At 33.3% G+C, this 16,630-nt stretch overlaps 1 protein-coding gene across 2 annotated transcripts in view; it reads right to left on the bottom strand.

The window, feature by feature from the left end:
* BTBD8 (BTB domain containing 8) overlaps positions 1-16,630 on the bottom strand; it is a 147,307-nt gene that overhangs the window by 40,891 nt on the left and 89,786 nt on the right. Inside the window, exons 13-18 of one of the 2 annotated variants that reach the window (XM_037045480.1) lie at positions 14,162-14,223; positions 9,907-10,612; positions 9,568-9,655; positions 9,036-9,175; positions 4,720-7,002; positions 2,590-3,457 (exon numbers count right to left, since the gene is read on the bottom strand). In XM_037045480.1, the coding sequence (XP_036901375.1) occupies positions 2,991-3,457; positions 4,720-7,002; positions 9,036-9,175; positions 9,568-9,655; positions 9,907-10,612; positions 14,162-14,223 (3,746 nt within the window). In that variant the 3' untranslated portion in view covers positions 2,590-2,990. Of the gene's footprint in view, positions 1-2,589; positions 3,458-4,719; positions 7,003-9,035; positions 9,176-9,567; positions 9,656-9,906; positions 10,613-14,161; positions 14,224-16,630 lie in introns of those variants that run through there. The other variant, XM_037045479.1, reaches the window with a different exon arrangement.

Raw genomic sequence — 16,630 nt, 5'->3', positions numbered from 1 at the left:
TTGCTTCAATTTTTGGTTAATGACATCATCAACCACCCAGGTACTCCAGTCAGAAACATGAATCTTTTAAGATGACTTCCTCCTCTCATCTTATCAGTGACCAAGTTTTTCCAATTCATATCTTAAATCTCTCAAATACATCCACTCCTCTCTATCTCCACAACCAGTACCCAAATTCAAGCCTTGCTTATTGTAACACTCGTCACCAGTCTCCCTGCCTTGTCTTCCTGCTCCATTCCATCCTACATACAGCTTCCACAATGATCTTTCTGAAATGCAAACTGGATCGTGTTACTCTTTAGACTGAACGTCCCTACCCAACTTCATCTCTTGCCCTTTCCATCCATTCCCTTCTCTCCAGCAATATGGAACAATCAGAATTCCTCACTACCTCTAAACTTTTTTCTGCCAACAGTATGCCTCTTCCTTTGTCTTGTGAATTCCTGCAAATCCTAAAATAGTAAGGTAGCCGATCCAAGCACCATTGCATCCTTTTCCTCACCTTTATCCAATGATTACACTTTATACAGTTTTATTATGACATATTAGCTTTATAATTCTTGCTTAACAATCTCTCTTCCTCACCTGAGATGCTGAAGGACTGATACTATGCTATTCATCTTTTAATCCCCAGCACTAGCATAGTCTGGAATGTATAAGGCCCTCATATATGTGTGGAGTAAATGTTATTTTTGATAGCAACTTAAAAATTCCTTTCCATCTTCTCCCATCATCTAATTATTTACCAAGTTCTATAATCTCACTTCCATCTAATATCTCTGTTACTAAATCCTCCTCCATTTCCTGTTTCTAAGGTTAACAACACTATTGTAATTGCATTCTGAGATTTGGGTGCTTCTACAAAACAGGCCATCTTCATTACTGCCGACAAGTATCTTTCTAAAGACACTTGGTTACATTACCTAACTACTTAAAGAACAAACAACTTTGGTGACTACCCATTGTGAGTTGGAGGTGGTTATTTCCCAAGAAAAAGGAAACAGATCATCTACTGAGAATTAAAAATAATTAAATGAAAATATAATGGAAAAAGACACAGTGCCTACCAAGTCAGGGCTTTGTCTATTTAAATATTGCATTTAATAACATTCAGAATCCAACTCCAGCTCAGCTCTTTAGCCTGATATCCAACACACGTCCTGGTCACCATTCTTTAACGTGCAGTTGCGGCTAGAATGCCCCATCACCAAGCAAATTCTTATTCAGTCTTCAAAGCTAGCATCAGATATTACCTGGATGCTCCAAGAGATAGTATAAAGGAACTTTTGGGCTCTCCGTAATGTTCATCAATCCTCCCCAAGCAACCCAAATCAAAATAAATTTAATAAGGTTATTTTTTGGCATGGATTTGGTACAGAATTTTTGCAATCACATCTAAACTAGTATAAAACCATCTTTTAAAAACATTTCTACTTTTATTGACTTGTAAAATACAGTCTAAGTAAAAAGCAAAGTACTTTCTATACAAGTGCATCTTCAGGACAAGTCTCCTAGCCTATGCTTCCAAATAGATTGCAGCCACTAAGCCTCTTTATGGACATTCTGAAGCAGTCACTATTACTTGCTCTAAGAAGCTTTGTGTAATCTCTGACAAGCTGTTCATAGCTCCTCTGTTTGAGCTCCCACAATTCTTACCATATATAGCTGTTATCTTACCAAATAATAGTATAATGTGTTATTTCTCTTTTGGTTGCTTTCACTAGTTTTGCTCACCCAGGGTAAGGACACTACATCAATTTTCTCGTGTGTAAAATAAAGATAATAAGAAAATAAGGCATTTATTACAGGTGAAGTTCCAAAATATCTCCACCATGGAATGTAAAATGGAAGTGATTAACTAACTATAAAGGGAATCTATATTGGTAAAAACAGATGGAGAACTTTCCCACTTCTTTTGAAAAAGGGCATATGTCTCTCTCTGGATATATCCCCAAAATTTAGAGTCAAAAGGAATTCCATTTCTCTGTTTTAGTAACAATGTGATTGAAATTTGAGATGCATTTACTTCACAATTTCCTAGACCTGAACTGTTAGGAAAGTGAAGGTTTTTCTTTCTTTTTAAAAATTATTTTTAAAATTTTATCTTTCAATTACAGTTGACATTTATTTTATGTTAGTTTCAGGTGTGCACAGCACAGTGGTTAGACGATCATATACTTTACAAAGCGACCACCCTGATAAATACAGTATGCATTTGACACCACACATAGTTATTACAGTATTATTGACTATATTCCCTTTATAGACTGCACTTTACAGTCTTGTCACTATTCTGTAACCACCAATTGTACTTCTCAATCCCCTCACCTTTCACCCAGCCCCCAACCCCTGTCCTCTCTGGCAACCATTAGTCTGTTCTCTGTATCTATGAGTCTGTTTTGTTTGTTCATTTATTTTGTTCTTTAGATTCCACATATAAGTGAGATCATATGGTATTTGACTTTCTCTGTCTGACTTATTCCACTTAGCATAATGTCCTCAAGGCCTTTTTTTATATTCAGCCACCGGCCTCAATCACACCAACTCACCAAGCCAAGTCTGAATGTTACTGGTTAATTCTACATAAACTGACACAAGCACAATATATTTTTTATTGTTAAATTACTATGTTACCATATGCAGAGCAAAAAGTAATAAAGGAACAGATCTACTTGTGCATTCACATTTTAAATTCTTGAATGATAAGTAAACAAATGATTAGTTAGGAAAGAAAAACTGAAGGAAGGGCTTCCTTATAGTCTCCTAATTTTTCCAATAATAAAACATGCTCCAAAATTTTAGAAAAACTTATTTTCTACATGTGATATCATATTAATAAACAAACTATGTTTACTTTAATAAATTGTAAACACTCCCTCAATATTAAGGGCAGTGCATCTCTAGCTAATGTAATTATCATTTGGATATAACATAAACATCAAAAAAGAAAGGGGTGGTATAGTTCAACATTTTCCAAAGTGTTAGTACTCTCAATGCTGAGTTTCCAGTTCCAGAATTGTCCATTCCCCTTGGGGTGAACAATCTTCAGAGGAAAAACTAGCCATGGTGATGCTTGCGGAGGAATCGGGTGGAGAGGTTAGTTCACTCCATCTGTTCAAAGTGTCAACATGTGCTTTACCCTGAGGTTTTGAGCTGTCTCGTGCTAAAAGTAGTGTCTGATTGATTAGATACTGTGCTAAATTTAAGTCTTCAGGAACAGAATTTGTAATATTTAAGTTTGAATCCTGTTCAGAGAGCAGTTGCTTTAATAATGTCCAATCTTGTTTTGCAAAGTGCTGATCATCTTCCAAATCCATGTTTGTGACATGTGTTTCTGATTCCATTTTCTGCTCAAATGCTTCTATTACATCCATCTCATATATTGGAGAGAGAATTTTTGAAGGCCGATGGTCATACATGTAGGTTTGTGCCAGTGTATCACAATCATCTATGTCTCCTGAAATAATTCATAATACTACACAATGTAAAAATTGCACATGTTGGTACCCTCAGAGTTTTGTAACAATATAACAGTTACAGACCAAACCCCCCCAAAAAAAACCCAGAATGGGAAAAAATAACATTTATACAAATTGACAAGATTTTTGAGGCATTTCTTTTTCTATCTTAAAAAAAACAACTCAAGAATAATGTTTAGCAGCAAAATCAAAATTGGCAACTAACAATAATTTTCAATAATTTGAAAATTTGTGATACAGAAAACAATAGAAATTATATAAACATAAGCACAGAATATGCACATATATCTAATTCACTACAATAAAAACTTAAAGAGGAAAAAAAGACATGGTTATTTGATGATGACTTTTAGGGTAAGTCAGTTCCAAAAGGAGAATAAATACATTTTATTTAAAGCCTTATTTGTATATTGCACATGCAAAGGAGGAGCAAGCAAGGACAAACAAAAAAGTACAACCTTAAAGAGCTCCCTATTCTTGTGATTTTTGCTGAACAGGGGCTATTGATCAATATTTTTCTTAGTTCTGATATACAATAGCTACTCTGTCAGTGACTATTGCATATTTTAAATTACTAAGGAAGACAAACACAAAACAATTAAGACAGAAAATCATCTATACATATGAAGTAAACCTGGTCTATTTCATATATTATCATTGCTTCTAAATATAATCTTTTTTAAGGAAATTTATCTTTTTACTTGAAAACTTTAGAATAGAATTATAGTGATCCTTAAAGTTTTGATCTTTGTAAAATGTATATAAATTGTAATAATTAATCTAGTTAAAATAGTTCAACGTTTTAGTTACATATTACTATAGTTATTGCACAGACCTCTTAAGATATATACTATCATAGTCCATAATCATATTTAATGTATAATAAAATTTCTAATAGTCAAGAATTCCTGTTAAATTAGATATAAATAACTAAATAATAGGAAACTAAGTTTTTCTCTTTACTCTTTTATGTAAAATCTCTTATGAGTAAGTTAGCTCTAATCAATAACCAAAATTCTCACTAGATATTGATTCTGCACTAGGATTTTAAGTGAAATAGCTAATAAAGAGTAACTAGCTAATTTTAGTAGTAATAAGAAATTAGGCTTTCATTTAAAATTTGAATCTGTTGCTTAAATAATTATTCTAACTAAAATATAACATTTAGGGCTAAATACACCTTTAAAATTCTGTAAAGTAATTTTCTTATGGATTTAACATTTCTATTTCTGTACATTACCTGCAGATAAAGCAATATTAGCCTTTTCAGTAGGTGCAGAATGGCTCTCTTTCACTTGACCTCCCTGAGGCAGAAGCTGACTCCGACAGGAGTCCAGAGATTTTGTAGAGCTGTTCTTTGGTATGTCAGAATTGGGTTCTCTTTGATGAAGCTCCAAATGACATGGTCTTTCTTGAGATTTTATATCACCATCTGAGAGTTTGCTGTGTTGCTGAAAGTCATTATCTACACTGCTTCCATCATTTACTTTTTTATTGTCTGTAAGAAGCTGCCTGCCTTCTTTGGGCAGGACATCAATAGTGTACTTTTTTTCTGTGACAGACGCACTCTGCTTATCTTTTCTTGAAGGGCCAATGCTACTAAGACCCAAGAGAAAGCTTTCCTTTTTACATACATTGTTGCCTTTATCTTGTTTACATCCTAAAATACTACCTTCATTTCCCTGTAAGTTTCTTGAATAGCAGGTCCTTCTAGGATGTTCATGAGAAAAGCCATCAAAAACATCAGAAGGTGAAAGAGAATCTACAGAAGGTAGAAAGGGAGTATGGACTTCCCCTTCATCAGATCCCAGTTCTTCACATTCATCTACTGAAAGTAAAACTGACCTTTTAAAATTTTTACTTGCAGAAAACTCATGACTTTCATTTTCAGCTGCATCTTCAAAAGCTAAGTTAATTATCCCCTGAAAATGCTGAGGAGCTGAATTCGACATAGAGAAATTTTCTGCAACATTTTCAGCTTCAGATCTTTCATCTTCTGTTTCATCTGCTGAGGAAGAAATCTGATCTACTTCCTGAGCAAACTGGACACTGCCTCGTAGAGTATTTTCTTTTTCCCTAGGGTGGACTATTGTAGATCGAGACCAAATTTCTGGCCTTTTTCTAGGAATCTCATCATCACTTGTCGAATTAACTTGGAAAGGATCATTACTACTTTGCTTTTTCATTTTCACTTCAATTCTTAAGTTACTATCATATATTTTTAATTCTTCAGGAGTACTGGTATCACTGCTACTTCTTCCAAGAAAATCATGGCATAGCACAGTGCCACATTTAGAAATACCCCTGTCATTTGACCCATCATCATCCTGAGACCCTCCAGCATCATAGTCTTCAGACCTGGGCTTTATGTCATCAGAGGATGTGGTAGCGCTGCCAGTGTCAGATTCAGGACTGTCTCTCTGATGCAGAACACTGGTACTCAAATTCCAGTCACTCGTGAATGGAGCTTCTGTATTTTTCTCTGGAATTTCTGTTGCTTCCATATCTTTAGGAGAGTTTTTTCCTGATATTTGTTCTAAAAAACACTTGGAGGAACCATTTGAGTCTGCTGCAGCATATTTGTCTTCACTCATAGCAGAGTTATCAGATAACAGACTAGGATTTGTCTGCTCTACACAAAATTTAGGTTTTCCATCAACTTGAATAGTATGTAAGTTATCCATTGTCCTTTCAGGAACACAAGGTACATCTTTCACACATTCAGTGCTTGATTTTTTCTTCATGTCTTCTCTCTCTACATGCTTCTCCTTATCTAATGCTGAATGGATCTGCTCTGCATTTGCTGAGTCCAAATCACAAACTGGATTAGAGTTCAAGAGGTTTTCATCTGGATTTAAAATCATGGATTTTACGGCAGTGGTGCTATAAAATTCTGGATCTACATTTTCACTTCCATCCGTATGACAGTGTAGTTGAGCTGGGTTGCAGCGATCAATTTCTCTGTGACTGGACAATTTTGTTTCACTTTTTCCTGAACAAATCTGTCTCGATTCCAATTCACGTTTTATTGATTTATCCAGATTTGAAATATTTTGGCATTCTAATACCAATTTCTCTTTTTCTTGATTGTTTAATGGCTTTTGTGGGCCAGGTGTGCATAATGACTGGAACGCTTCTGTACCAATGATTTCAGCTGTGAGGTTAATTAGAGGTTCATGGGGCTTCTGTTCAGTAACACTGCCATTGTTGTTACTTTTTTGGATAACAGATGTTTCACCTTTCAAAGGTCTTTGAGAAGAAGATTGAGTCTTCAATATGACCTGTCCAGGAACCATTTTCTGTTTTGAATCTTTATTATTTAAAGTTTCACCTTTCTTAGATTGATTTAGGTTTTTAGGTATTGCCACCATTTTTGCATTAACTTTAGGCAAAGTTGTGTGCCCTTGCTTGACAATTTTTCTCTTAGGTGTTTGTTTTTCTGTTGTACTGTGGTTCAACTTTATCACATTTCCATCAGACTGCCTTGAAGATTTTACTGAATTTGGTGACTCTCCTTGGCATCCTAAGAAAAGAATATTCAAAAGTATAATATACCTTTCAATTTGTGAATAAAATTCAATATTTGTTTTTAAATTATTTTAGAAGAAATAAAATAAAACAATGGATGGTAACATACCTACAATCAAAGGGACAATTATAGAAGTTAGTCACATAATAAAATAAAAAAGGAACATATTTTTTCTATTAAAAATATAGATGGACTATTCCAAAGTCTTAATGAAATTATTAAAATAAGATCTCTCTCCTTCAAGTAAAGAGAGACTTGATCCTCATGCCAGTATTGAATTTGCATAAATATGAGGGGGTGGAAAATTCTGATATTCTTATACCAAAGAGCAGCCAGAGACTTGCCTTTGAAGTTTTTTTTGGGAAAAAAAGACTATATTCCACACAGCTGAAAAGGAGAATCGAGATTAACATAAAATAGAAATATTAAAACTGCTGCAATTTTTTCCCTCAACCATGAAGGAAACCAATTTGTTTCTCATAACCAGATCATTATTATTGTAGCTCATTAGGGTTAACAACTTAGACATGCAGTTGAAACTAAAACCGGTAACTGAAAGAAAAGAGAATTCATTTGGGGAATCTATTTGTGTATATTGGATAGAGTCCTAGAGATCACATTTTGAGCACTGTCAAACAAATTACCAAATATTTTGAAATATTTAATTTTAACTATAGCTAGAACATGAATAACTTTCCTCTGTCTTATTTTTAATTTACATTCACTATTATCCATTAGGTAGCTCAACATGGTTTTTAGGATTTTACAAACTGCTCCTAATGCATAAAACAAATTAATCTTTAAAATCAGTTATTATGTTAGCAAATTATGCCATTTGACTGGCACTCTCTTCTTTCTTAGAACAGGGAACAGACTCCAAAGGAAATACTCTCCCTCCAGTGAGGTTGTGAAGAAAAGGGAACCCTAGTGCACTGTTGGTGGGAATGCAGACTGGTGCAGCCACTGTGGAAAACAGTAAGGAATTTCCTCAGAAAACTACAAATGACACTGGCTTTTTACCTGGAAATTCCAGTGCTGGGATTACACCCTAAGAATCCTGAAATACCAATTTAAAAGAACCTATGCACCCCAATATTCATAGCAGCAAAACTCACAATAGCTAAGTGTTGGAAGCAACCTTAGTACTCATCAGTAAATGAGTGGATCAAAAAACTGTGGTACATTTTCACAATGAAATACCACACAGCAGAAAGAAAGAAGGAACCCCTACCCTTTGTGTGACAGCATAGATAGATCTGGAGAGCATTAGGCTAAATGAAGTAAGCCAGGCAGTGAAAGACAAATACCATGTGATCTCACCTATAAGTGGAACCTAATTAACAAAACAAACAAGCAAGCAAGCAAGCAAGCAAGCAAGCAAAATATAACCAGAGACAGTAAAGAGAGAACAAACTGACAGTAACCAGAGGGGAGAGGGAAAAGGATAATGAGAAAAAGGAGAAGGGTCATCAAGGAACAGGTCTATAGGACCCATGGACAACGCCAAAGGGGGTTAGGATGGAGGGTGGGAGGTGGGGATGTGTGGGGTGGGGGAAAATTGGAGACAACTGTACTTGAATAACAATAAAAAAGTGTAAAAAAGAAAAATAAAATTCAAAAAAAAGGAGAAAAATTCTTCCTCCTTGTATTATAGCTTTCTAGACTGCACCATTAACTTTTTAAAGAAGCCTTTAGTGCTGGTTTTGCAGATGGAATTCCTAGTTATCAAAGAAACTTTGAACAAACCTGGCCATAATATATAAAAGGACCAGAAATGCAGATACTAGGGACTCCCTTAATTATTTCTCTCACAAAAGACAATAAAAACCAAACCAACACCTCAGAACACCAAAATATTGAACTTCTTCGAAAGGTAAAAATATAAAATCTCTTTTCTACAGTACAAAACAAATGTAAAATGAGTGAAACCATGTTATATATTGCTTATTTGCTGCTCAAGTTCCAAATCAGAGTTCTGCTTATTGAATTTAAACAAGGAAGGAACACCAGGATTATGTCAGCTTTACCTTGAGTTTTAGCAAGAGTAGATGGGGCATTCTTTGTCCTCTGCTGAGCTGTAGTGCATACATTGTCATGTCCTCTTTTCTTTAAAATTGCCTGTGGTACTGGATCGCTGTATCCTTTGCTAGTGACCTTCTTTAGCACACTAGGAAAAATGATTTGCATTCAGTATTACATTGAAATTCCCAAACATGAGCTTCTAAAAGACCCATGCACAAAATCACTTTTTTCTCAAAGAAATAAAAAATATCTCTTTTCTGAAAATAAGAAGACCGTATGTCCATATGTCTTTAAGGTTAGAAAATTGTAGATCAAGTATGATGAAGCAATGTATAATCAAGTGTGACATATGTAAATTATTTGTATCAATCATTTTGCATAAATATACTAACTTTTTAGTAAATAAGAAAACTTTAAAAATACTATGTAAATAATTTTTCTAACAAAAAGAAGATATTTAAAAATATTTAGCTAGAAGTCAGTATATAATTAACTTTCAGAGAAAGCTAATATATATGTAAAACGATGAAAACTTACCTATTATTTATGTTAGTTTCTTGTTCATGGATGCTTTTTTTACTAGAAGTTCCATTGGTAACTTTTGAAACAGGTTGAGATTTTACAGCTGTAAATTAAGAAAAAGTAAGTCAGGAGACAGAACACTAAATATGTAACAATTATGTACAATGTCACTGATTAAACACTGTAAACAAAATTAAATGTCAACCTGGGAAGAACTGTGTTTTCTTTGCATGAATACATGCAAGTAAATACCTTTTTTTGCATTAAAACTAAATGAAAGTCTCAAATAAGTCATTTTTTTTCTAGGAACTTGAACTGTCAGGAGGTATTAAATATCCGAGGGCTAAAACCCACCTACAGTAGAAGTTTTGATACTTTCTACACTGCTTTTCACTGTCTGTTCTGGAGATTCACAAAAGGACAGTTTATGACCAGATGGCTTCTCTTCTGTTGATCCATTTTCTTTTGGTTCATCCAGACTTTCGGTCGAAACCAGTAATTCCATACTTGAATTGGTAGACCTGCTGGAGCGTTCTGTAATGCCAAGGTTTGGAGAATCTTTTCCTGTCTTCAAAGGCTTTGCTCTGGCTTGCACATTTAAGTTTCCAGTGAGTACCTTGGGTCTGGCACCTGTAACTTGTCCTTCTTGATTTCTCACTCCCTTCCCATTTAATGTGTTTTTGTGTCCATTTGCTGCTGCTGTTGCTGATCTTTCCATAACTTGTCTAGATGACATGTTTGCTGACTTTGCATTATTATCGTTGTTTTCTGTTTTGGGTTTTATTATTGCTTTGGGCTTTCCAGAAACATTTTTTCCCCCAGATTTTAATTCTTTTGTAATCTTAGATGCTGTTTTTGTATCATCCTTCTCTTTTAAGTCATCATGCTTTGAAGTTTTATTTATAGTATTTCTATTAGTACTTGATGAATGTCCAGATGCTCCTAATCCATCAGATTTCATCTTTTGATTAGTAGAGGGACAACTCCAACACTTTTCCTTGTTATTTTCTCTCAAAGATTTGTTTTTTATAACACCAGAGTCAGAAACTCGTCTCCTTTGCTACAAAGAAGAAAAAAGTACCTTGTAACTTGACTGAAGTCTTTGACATACAAATACTTTACATTTTAATAAGCCAGTTTTTCAAAGAAAAAGAACCCCAGCAAATTTCATATTATAATTTAGGTCCACTCAAAATTTGAATGATCTTTGGTCATTTTGAGCAATACTTTCACTGTGTCTTTGACCACACTACCTTAATCAAATCTAAAATACAGCGCAAAATATTTAAGGTCTATATACTATTTTAAAAGACATATCACTTTATGAAGTTATGATAGGGAATTAATACCTAACAGGGTCTGAATGCCTTGAGTGAATGATAACAATATCCAGTACTTTTAAGGGTCCAATCCCAGGTTCCGTGCTAAAATCCTTTTCATATATCATCTCACTTAATCCTCACAACAGTACTGTGAGATAGCTCCTGCTGCTATTTCTATTTCTTAGGCAAGGAACTGAGGATTAAAGCAAGTATGTGATTTACCCATAACCACATGCTGATAGGGATGGGACTAGGACTTGACCCCATGATTTACTGCTTTAAGTAGTTAGTCATCCATATGGTATAATTTGAGAGACTTTATCAAGATAGTCACCAAAAATTCTCTCTTTAGCCCAAATGCCGGAACTTTTATCCTCTGTGGTAAGAATTTTCTTGGAGTCCTCATTTAAAACAGCAACAACAAAAAAAAAATTCTAAGAAACATATCACATCTGAAAAGTCTGATTTTTAAAAGAAACAAGATAGTAATACAGAAAAAAAAAGACAGTAATAGAGTACTGGTCGTCTGGAGGAAGTGGAGGAAAAGGGGCGGCTCCTAAAAATAGGTGAAATGGGTGAAAGGGAAAAATGGAAAGGCACTGAAAACAAGTGCACCTATTTCATCATTTTGTTTAGAACCAACCTTGATATGAAAGAGAACAAAATTTTTTTTAAATTGGTAGGACTTTCATCCAGAGGGTAGAGACTGGTACTATTAAGTGCAATGTCTAGGATTATGTGTAATATTTATAAAGTATAAATAGGCTTAGCTCTCATTTTTTGTTTTCTTAATAAATCTCAGCTCAAAAATATTTTTATTTTAAAAACTCTTTATTTTTTATTTTTAGTACCTAAAATCAGGTGGACCTCTTCTCATCTATAAAACCAATCCTACTTAATTTATTCTATCATATTCTATTTTAAAGCATCATGTTATAGGCAAGATCTGTATTACAGTTTTTAGAAATTTTACATTAACATAGTACAAAATGATGATGATTCAATGTATATGCACTTCTAGGCATCCTCTGACTTAGCTCTGCAAAATTTACCTATATTACCTATATGCAAATGGACAAATTATAATGGTCACCGTATGGTATTGACAAATGAAGACAAGTGGGTAATCCTCTAAAGCAATCCTCTTGGACACCCTTTAGGTTCTAGTACTATTCCCTCTTGTTTTGATTTTTAGCTTTTTGATATAGAAAAATTTAAACAATCAAAAGAAGGCAGAACATTATAATGAATCCCTATGTACCTATTACCCAGCTTTAACAATTATCAACTCTGGGACAATTTTCTTTAATATATAAGTACCCCCATTTTATTTTAAAGCAAATCCCAGACATCACATATGGGTATTAGCAATCTTTTAAAACTTTTTTTCTCTGCCTTACCTTATTAACTTTCTCCTACCTCCAAAATATCTTACCTTTTTTGGAAAACATCTTTATTTGTTCCACACTTATTGAGTACTTACTACATATCAGATAACTGTACATAAATTATTTCATTTAAATTTCACAATAATGCTGCTAGGTTGTATCATTCAATTTTATAGATAAGCACACTAGGATTCACACAGGACACAGATAATAATTGTAAACTCAAAGGTTGAACACTTCTGATACTACGTCCAACACCCATTCTGAGGGAAATAATATTACCCTGTTTTTTTTCCTAGTGGTTAAGAGTCTAAACCCTTGGACAACCTGAAAGACAGAGGAATTAGGACCAACAACAAGACTGATCATTTTGTTGTAAGGCAAAGAAGGAAGAAAAGCCAGGTTGATGGAGTTAGTAGAATAGGGGAAAGGAAGACAGGTAGACTAAGTCTTGGGGCTTTAAAAAACCCCTAGAGGGGATAACAAGGTATATAGAAAAAATATGCTAAAGTGTACTTTGTACAATATGTTCAGTGTAACTGTACAATATGCCTAAAAGGGGCCAATGGGGAGTCTAGTGCGGTTCTGTGATAACAGTTGGGGAAATTTTGGATAAAACAGAATCCAACAGTGGTCTTCACTGTGGTGTTTCTCAGAGTTTTTAAGGTGTTCATATACATCATCAGTCTCTTATAGGAGCTAAGGTGTGCAGTAATTCTCAAATTTAGTTGATGCTACATGTTCTTAGGTAGAACATATGAGGGAGCTCTATATTTCACTTTGGGAAATAGTCCTAGGAAGTTCACTGGCAAAAAACTTCATCACCCCACAGTTTTTCACAGAAGACATTTGAAACTTGACCTCTGCCTCAAGCCACGAGAGCTCTTAGTTGTAGGTTAGAGTTGTGTGAGTTCTTTATTTACTGGCTGATGAGGAAGAAAAGATTCCCTATCCCACTCTGCAAGGACAGGGAGTATGTTCTTTGCATTCAAAACTGAAACTCTCATTGTATATCTCTGTATCACTGTACTGCACATTCTAGGTAAGTATAATTTTGTACTTCAAATATCCTATTAAGTGACAATCTTTAAGGTAGCTAGCTTAGAACTATAACCATCAATAACATTTTTGGAGAAAAAGTATTTCACATTATAATAAATACACCAAGTAATTTCTGTGTGTGATAAAAAACAAATAACAAAGTTTACAATCTTAACCACTGTTAAGTGGGTAGTACAGTAATGTTAACTATACACTCCTTCTTGTGCAACAGAGCTCTAGGGCTTTTTCATCTTGCAAAACTAAAACTATATCCAATGAAAAGCAATTCTTTTCCTTGTCCCTGTAGCTGCTGGCAATCACCATTCTACCTTCTGTTTCTAACAGTTGGACTACTTTAGATACTTCATGTAAGTATACAAATTAACTTTTAAAGTAAAGCACAACTGTACTCTTGGTACTAACTGACTTTTTCACACAAAATATTTACCACATGAATTAAAATTTTAATATAGAGAAAACTGGGACAACCAACATTTTTCTCTTGTAAGAAATAGGTTAATTAGAAAAATAGACATTGAATTAGGTCTAGAATTCTAGACAGTTTCTGCTCTACTGGAATAGCTCCAGTATGTTCATTGCCAAAAAAGGTTTTCAAGGAAATAAAAAAGGTGGAAGAATATTACACTTTCTATGCCAGCTGGATATCAAAAACTCACATCATTTAAAAATTTATGAAATGTTCGCTTGATTAAAAAAGACTCAAAATTATTTCTATTAAGAAATAGCTTTAATTAATGTAAGAATAAATTTTAAAAATTATTTTGAAATATAAAATAATGAAATTTAAATTATTTGCTATCCTTTTTCATTTGGACCTATAAAATTTTAAAAGTTTACCTGAGAGCTACTGAATATAGGCTTTTTAGCAAGTCTTCGATTATCACCTTTGTCAAATGCAGCTGTAAAAAGAAACAGCAATATATTTTTATAGGAGGCAGTGCTATTAACACAAAATTAGACGGAAAATAATATATGAATAGAAAAAGGTTATGTCTCAGTAGAAAACAACTTTAAAATAGCTAAAACCAATCTAACACACAGATAATTCCCTACTATAGTAAAACAAATATTTCTTTAAAGAACCACACTTTCATTCTTATTTTCTGATTCCTATGAATTGTTATTAAAATTAATAAATGAGAACTATAAAATCTCACAGAGAAGATTTATACATTTATAGAAACAAAACTTTTCTGAAAGTGTAAAATTTTAGAAATAACTGGTTTCATTTAGTATCCTATATTTCAAAAAATTACGTATTGTGGCAAATGTAATATTTTATAAACTATTAAATATGAGAAAAATGTTTATCCTAAGTTGTAAAAATATTGTTGAAATTAACTATAAATATTATCTTGTTTGCTGTTATATCATGAGGAAGGAAGAAAGAAAAAAACATAAGGTTCTGTTGAAATCAAAACAAGAAACAATCCTCAAACTCATATTCTTTTTAGAATTACATAAACATTCATTTTATAGATTAGGTCAAATGGCGATTATTAGAGAACTCATGTTTATATTCTTCAAATAAGAATTTGAATGACATCAGGAAAATACATAGGAATAATGGTATAAGAGCTATAAATACAGTTTAGCTAATGCATTCTTGCCTTTTGAAGGTTATGGGGCTCTAAAAGATACTTTGAAGAAATACATATAATTTCCAAAAATTTTTTATTAAAGCAACTGTAGAAAAATACATTAAATTATCTGTAACTCTACCGTGCATCTTCTACTATTTCTATTCTATAGAATCTGTACTATAAGATAAAGCAGGATCCTAGAAATGGCACTGTCAGGACTGATTTATAGTTAGCAAATGACTCTGCACAATATAACGCACAGGAAGAAATTAATGTACGATTTCTCCCAAAGGTCAGTAACTCAAACTAAAATAAAAAAATATTATAACAAAGACAACCTACAATCACCCCTTTCTCTGGGGTTTCTCAACACATAATTATCCACAAGTCAGGAATCACTATAATTCAACACATTTAAGATTTAAAAAACATTATTTTTACACTGGTGTAAATGTAATAGATCGAAAAGTTCTCTCTGACAGTTAGTTGGATTACCAATATTTCATTTTAGATACGTGTATATGTGCTGTATATACATATGTATTTACATGCCATTTTAATTAGCACTTTGAAGAATTAAGATAAAGAACACTGAAGCTCAACTTAATTATGAAATCCTCTAAAATGAAAAAAAATAAAGTTTACTGCCAATCAGAAGAGAGTTGAATGACATCTGTCACGGAATGTCAGTCTTTTTCTTCACATTGTACAGATTTCATAGTAAAGTTAAATTGTCCTAAAAATCAGTATAGAAAGAGTCACAAGGAAAAAACTTCCAATTTCTAAAGACTTTGTGATTTTTGTTGTCTCATGATTTTGTTGTTTTATTTATTTTGGGGGGGGAATTTCTTTGAAAAGTATTCTCAAGATCACATTTAAGTACACTGTTGTGTTATACTGATAACACGAGACAGAGCAAATCATATTCTGACAAAACCATTAAAGAATTTAACATATCTATGAACTATCAAGAATGTATTGTACCACATATGGCTTCCATGTTTTATAATACAAAAATATTTGCTTCATAAAATATAGTCTCTACTCTCTTAACTTAAAATGTTTAAAAGTACACTTGCTCAATCTGCCAATATTTTTTCTAAGGCACCTGCTTTAAGCCAAAAATAGTCATGAAGCCATTTTTAGTTCCATACCCTCAACATTTTACTTTAATGTTTTTGAAACAAATACATATTTTGAGCAATATACACCTTTTGTTTAATGCTAACGTTTCAAATGGTACCTATTAGATGTCAGAGACCACTGTGTGGCTCCTGAGGGACACCCTGCAATAGCACACACGGTATCACTGAACCGATCAATTGTGAAATTAAGCCATCTAATGTAAGCAAAAACCGTAAGAAATGGTATCATATGCAAAAGATGGAAAAGCTTTATGGAAAAATACATTTTAAAAGGGAGTGAAAGTATGTTTGGTGATCTGTTTTACATGGGTTATATTTTCCTACACTTCTAATCTCCGTAAGTAAAACAAGAATGCTTTTAAGCAAATGTTGCTGGAACATTACTGCTAATATAAAGAAAGATAAAAAATTTATACATATATATATGAAATGAGTTTCATTTTCTATGAATAGCAAAAAAGCATGATTTATTAAAACTACCTAAACATACTATCAGTAGTTTCAATCAGGAAGCTATTATTAAATAGAAGCAAACAAACATTAATCCTACCACTTATTAGAATCCTTTCAAAATATCC

Source organism: Sturnira hondurensis, unplaced genomic scaffold, assembly GCF_014824575.4.
Source record: "Sturnira hondurensis isolate 20B ecotype Veracruz unplaced genomic scaffold, ASM1482457v3 Scaffold0004322, whole genome shotgun sequence".
NCBI lineage: Eukaryota > Metazoa > Chordata > Mammalia > Chiroptera > Phyllostomidae > Sturnira > Sturnira hondurensis.
Note: the sequence above shows the minus strand (reverse complement) of the source record. Positions and strands in the feature narration are given on the sequence as shown.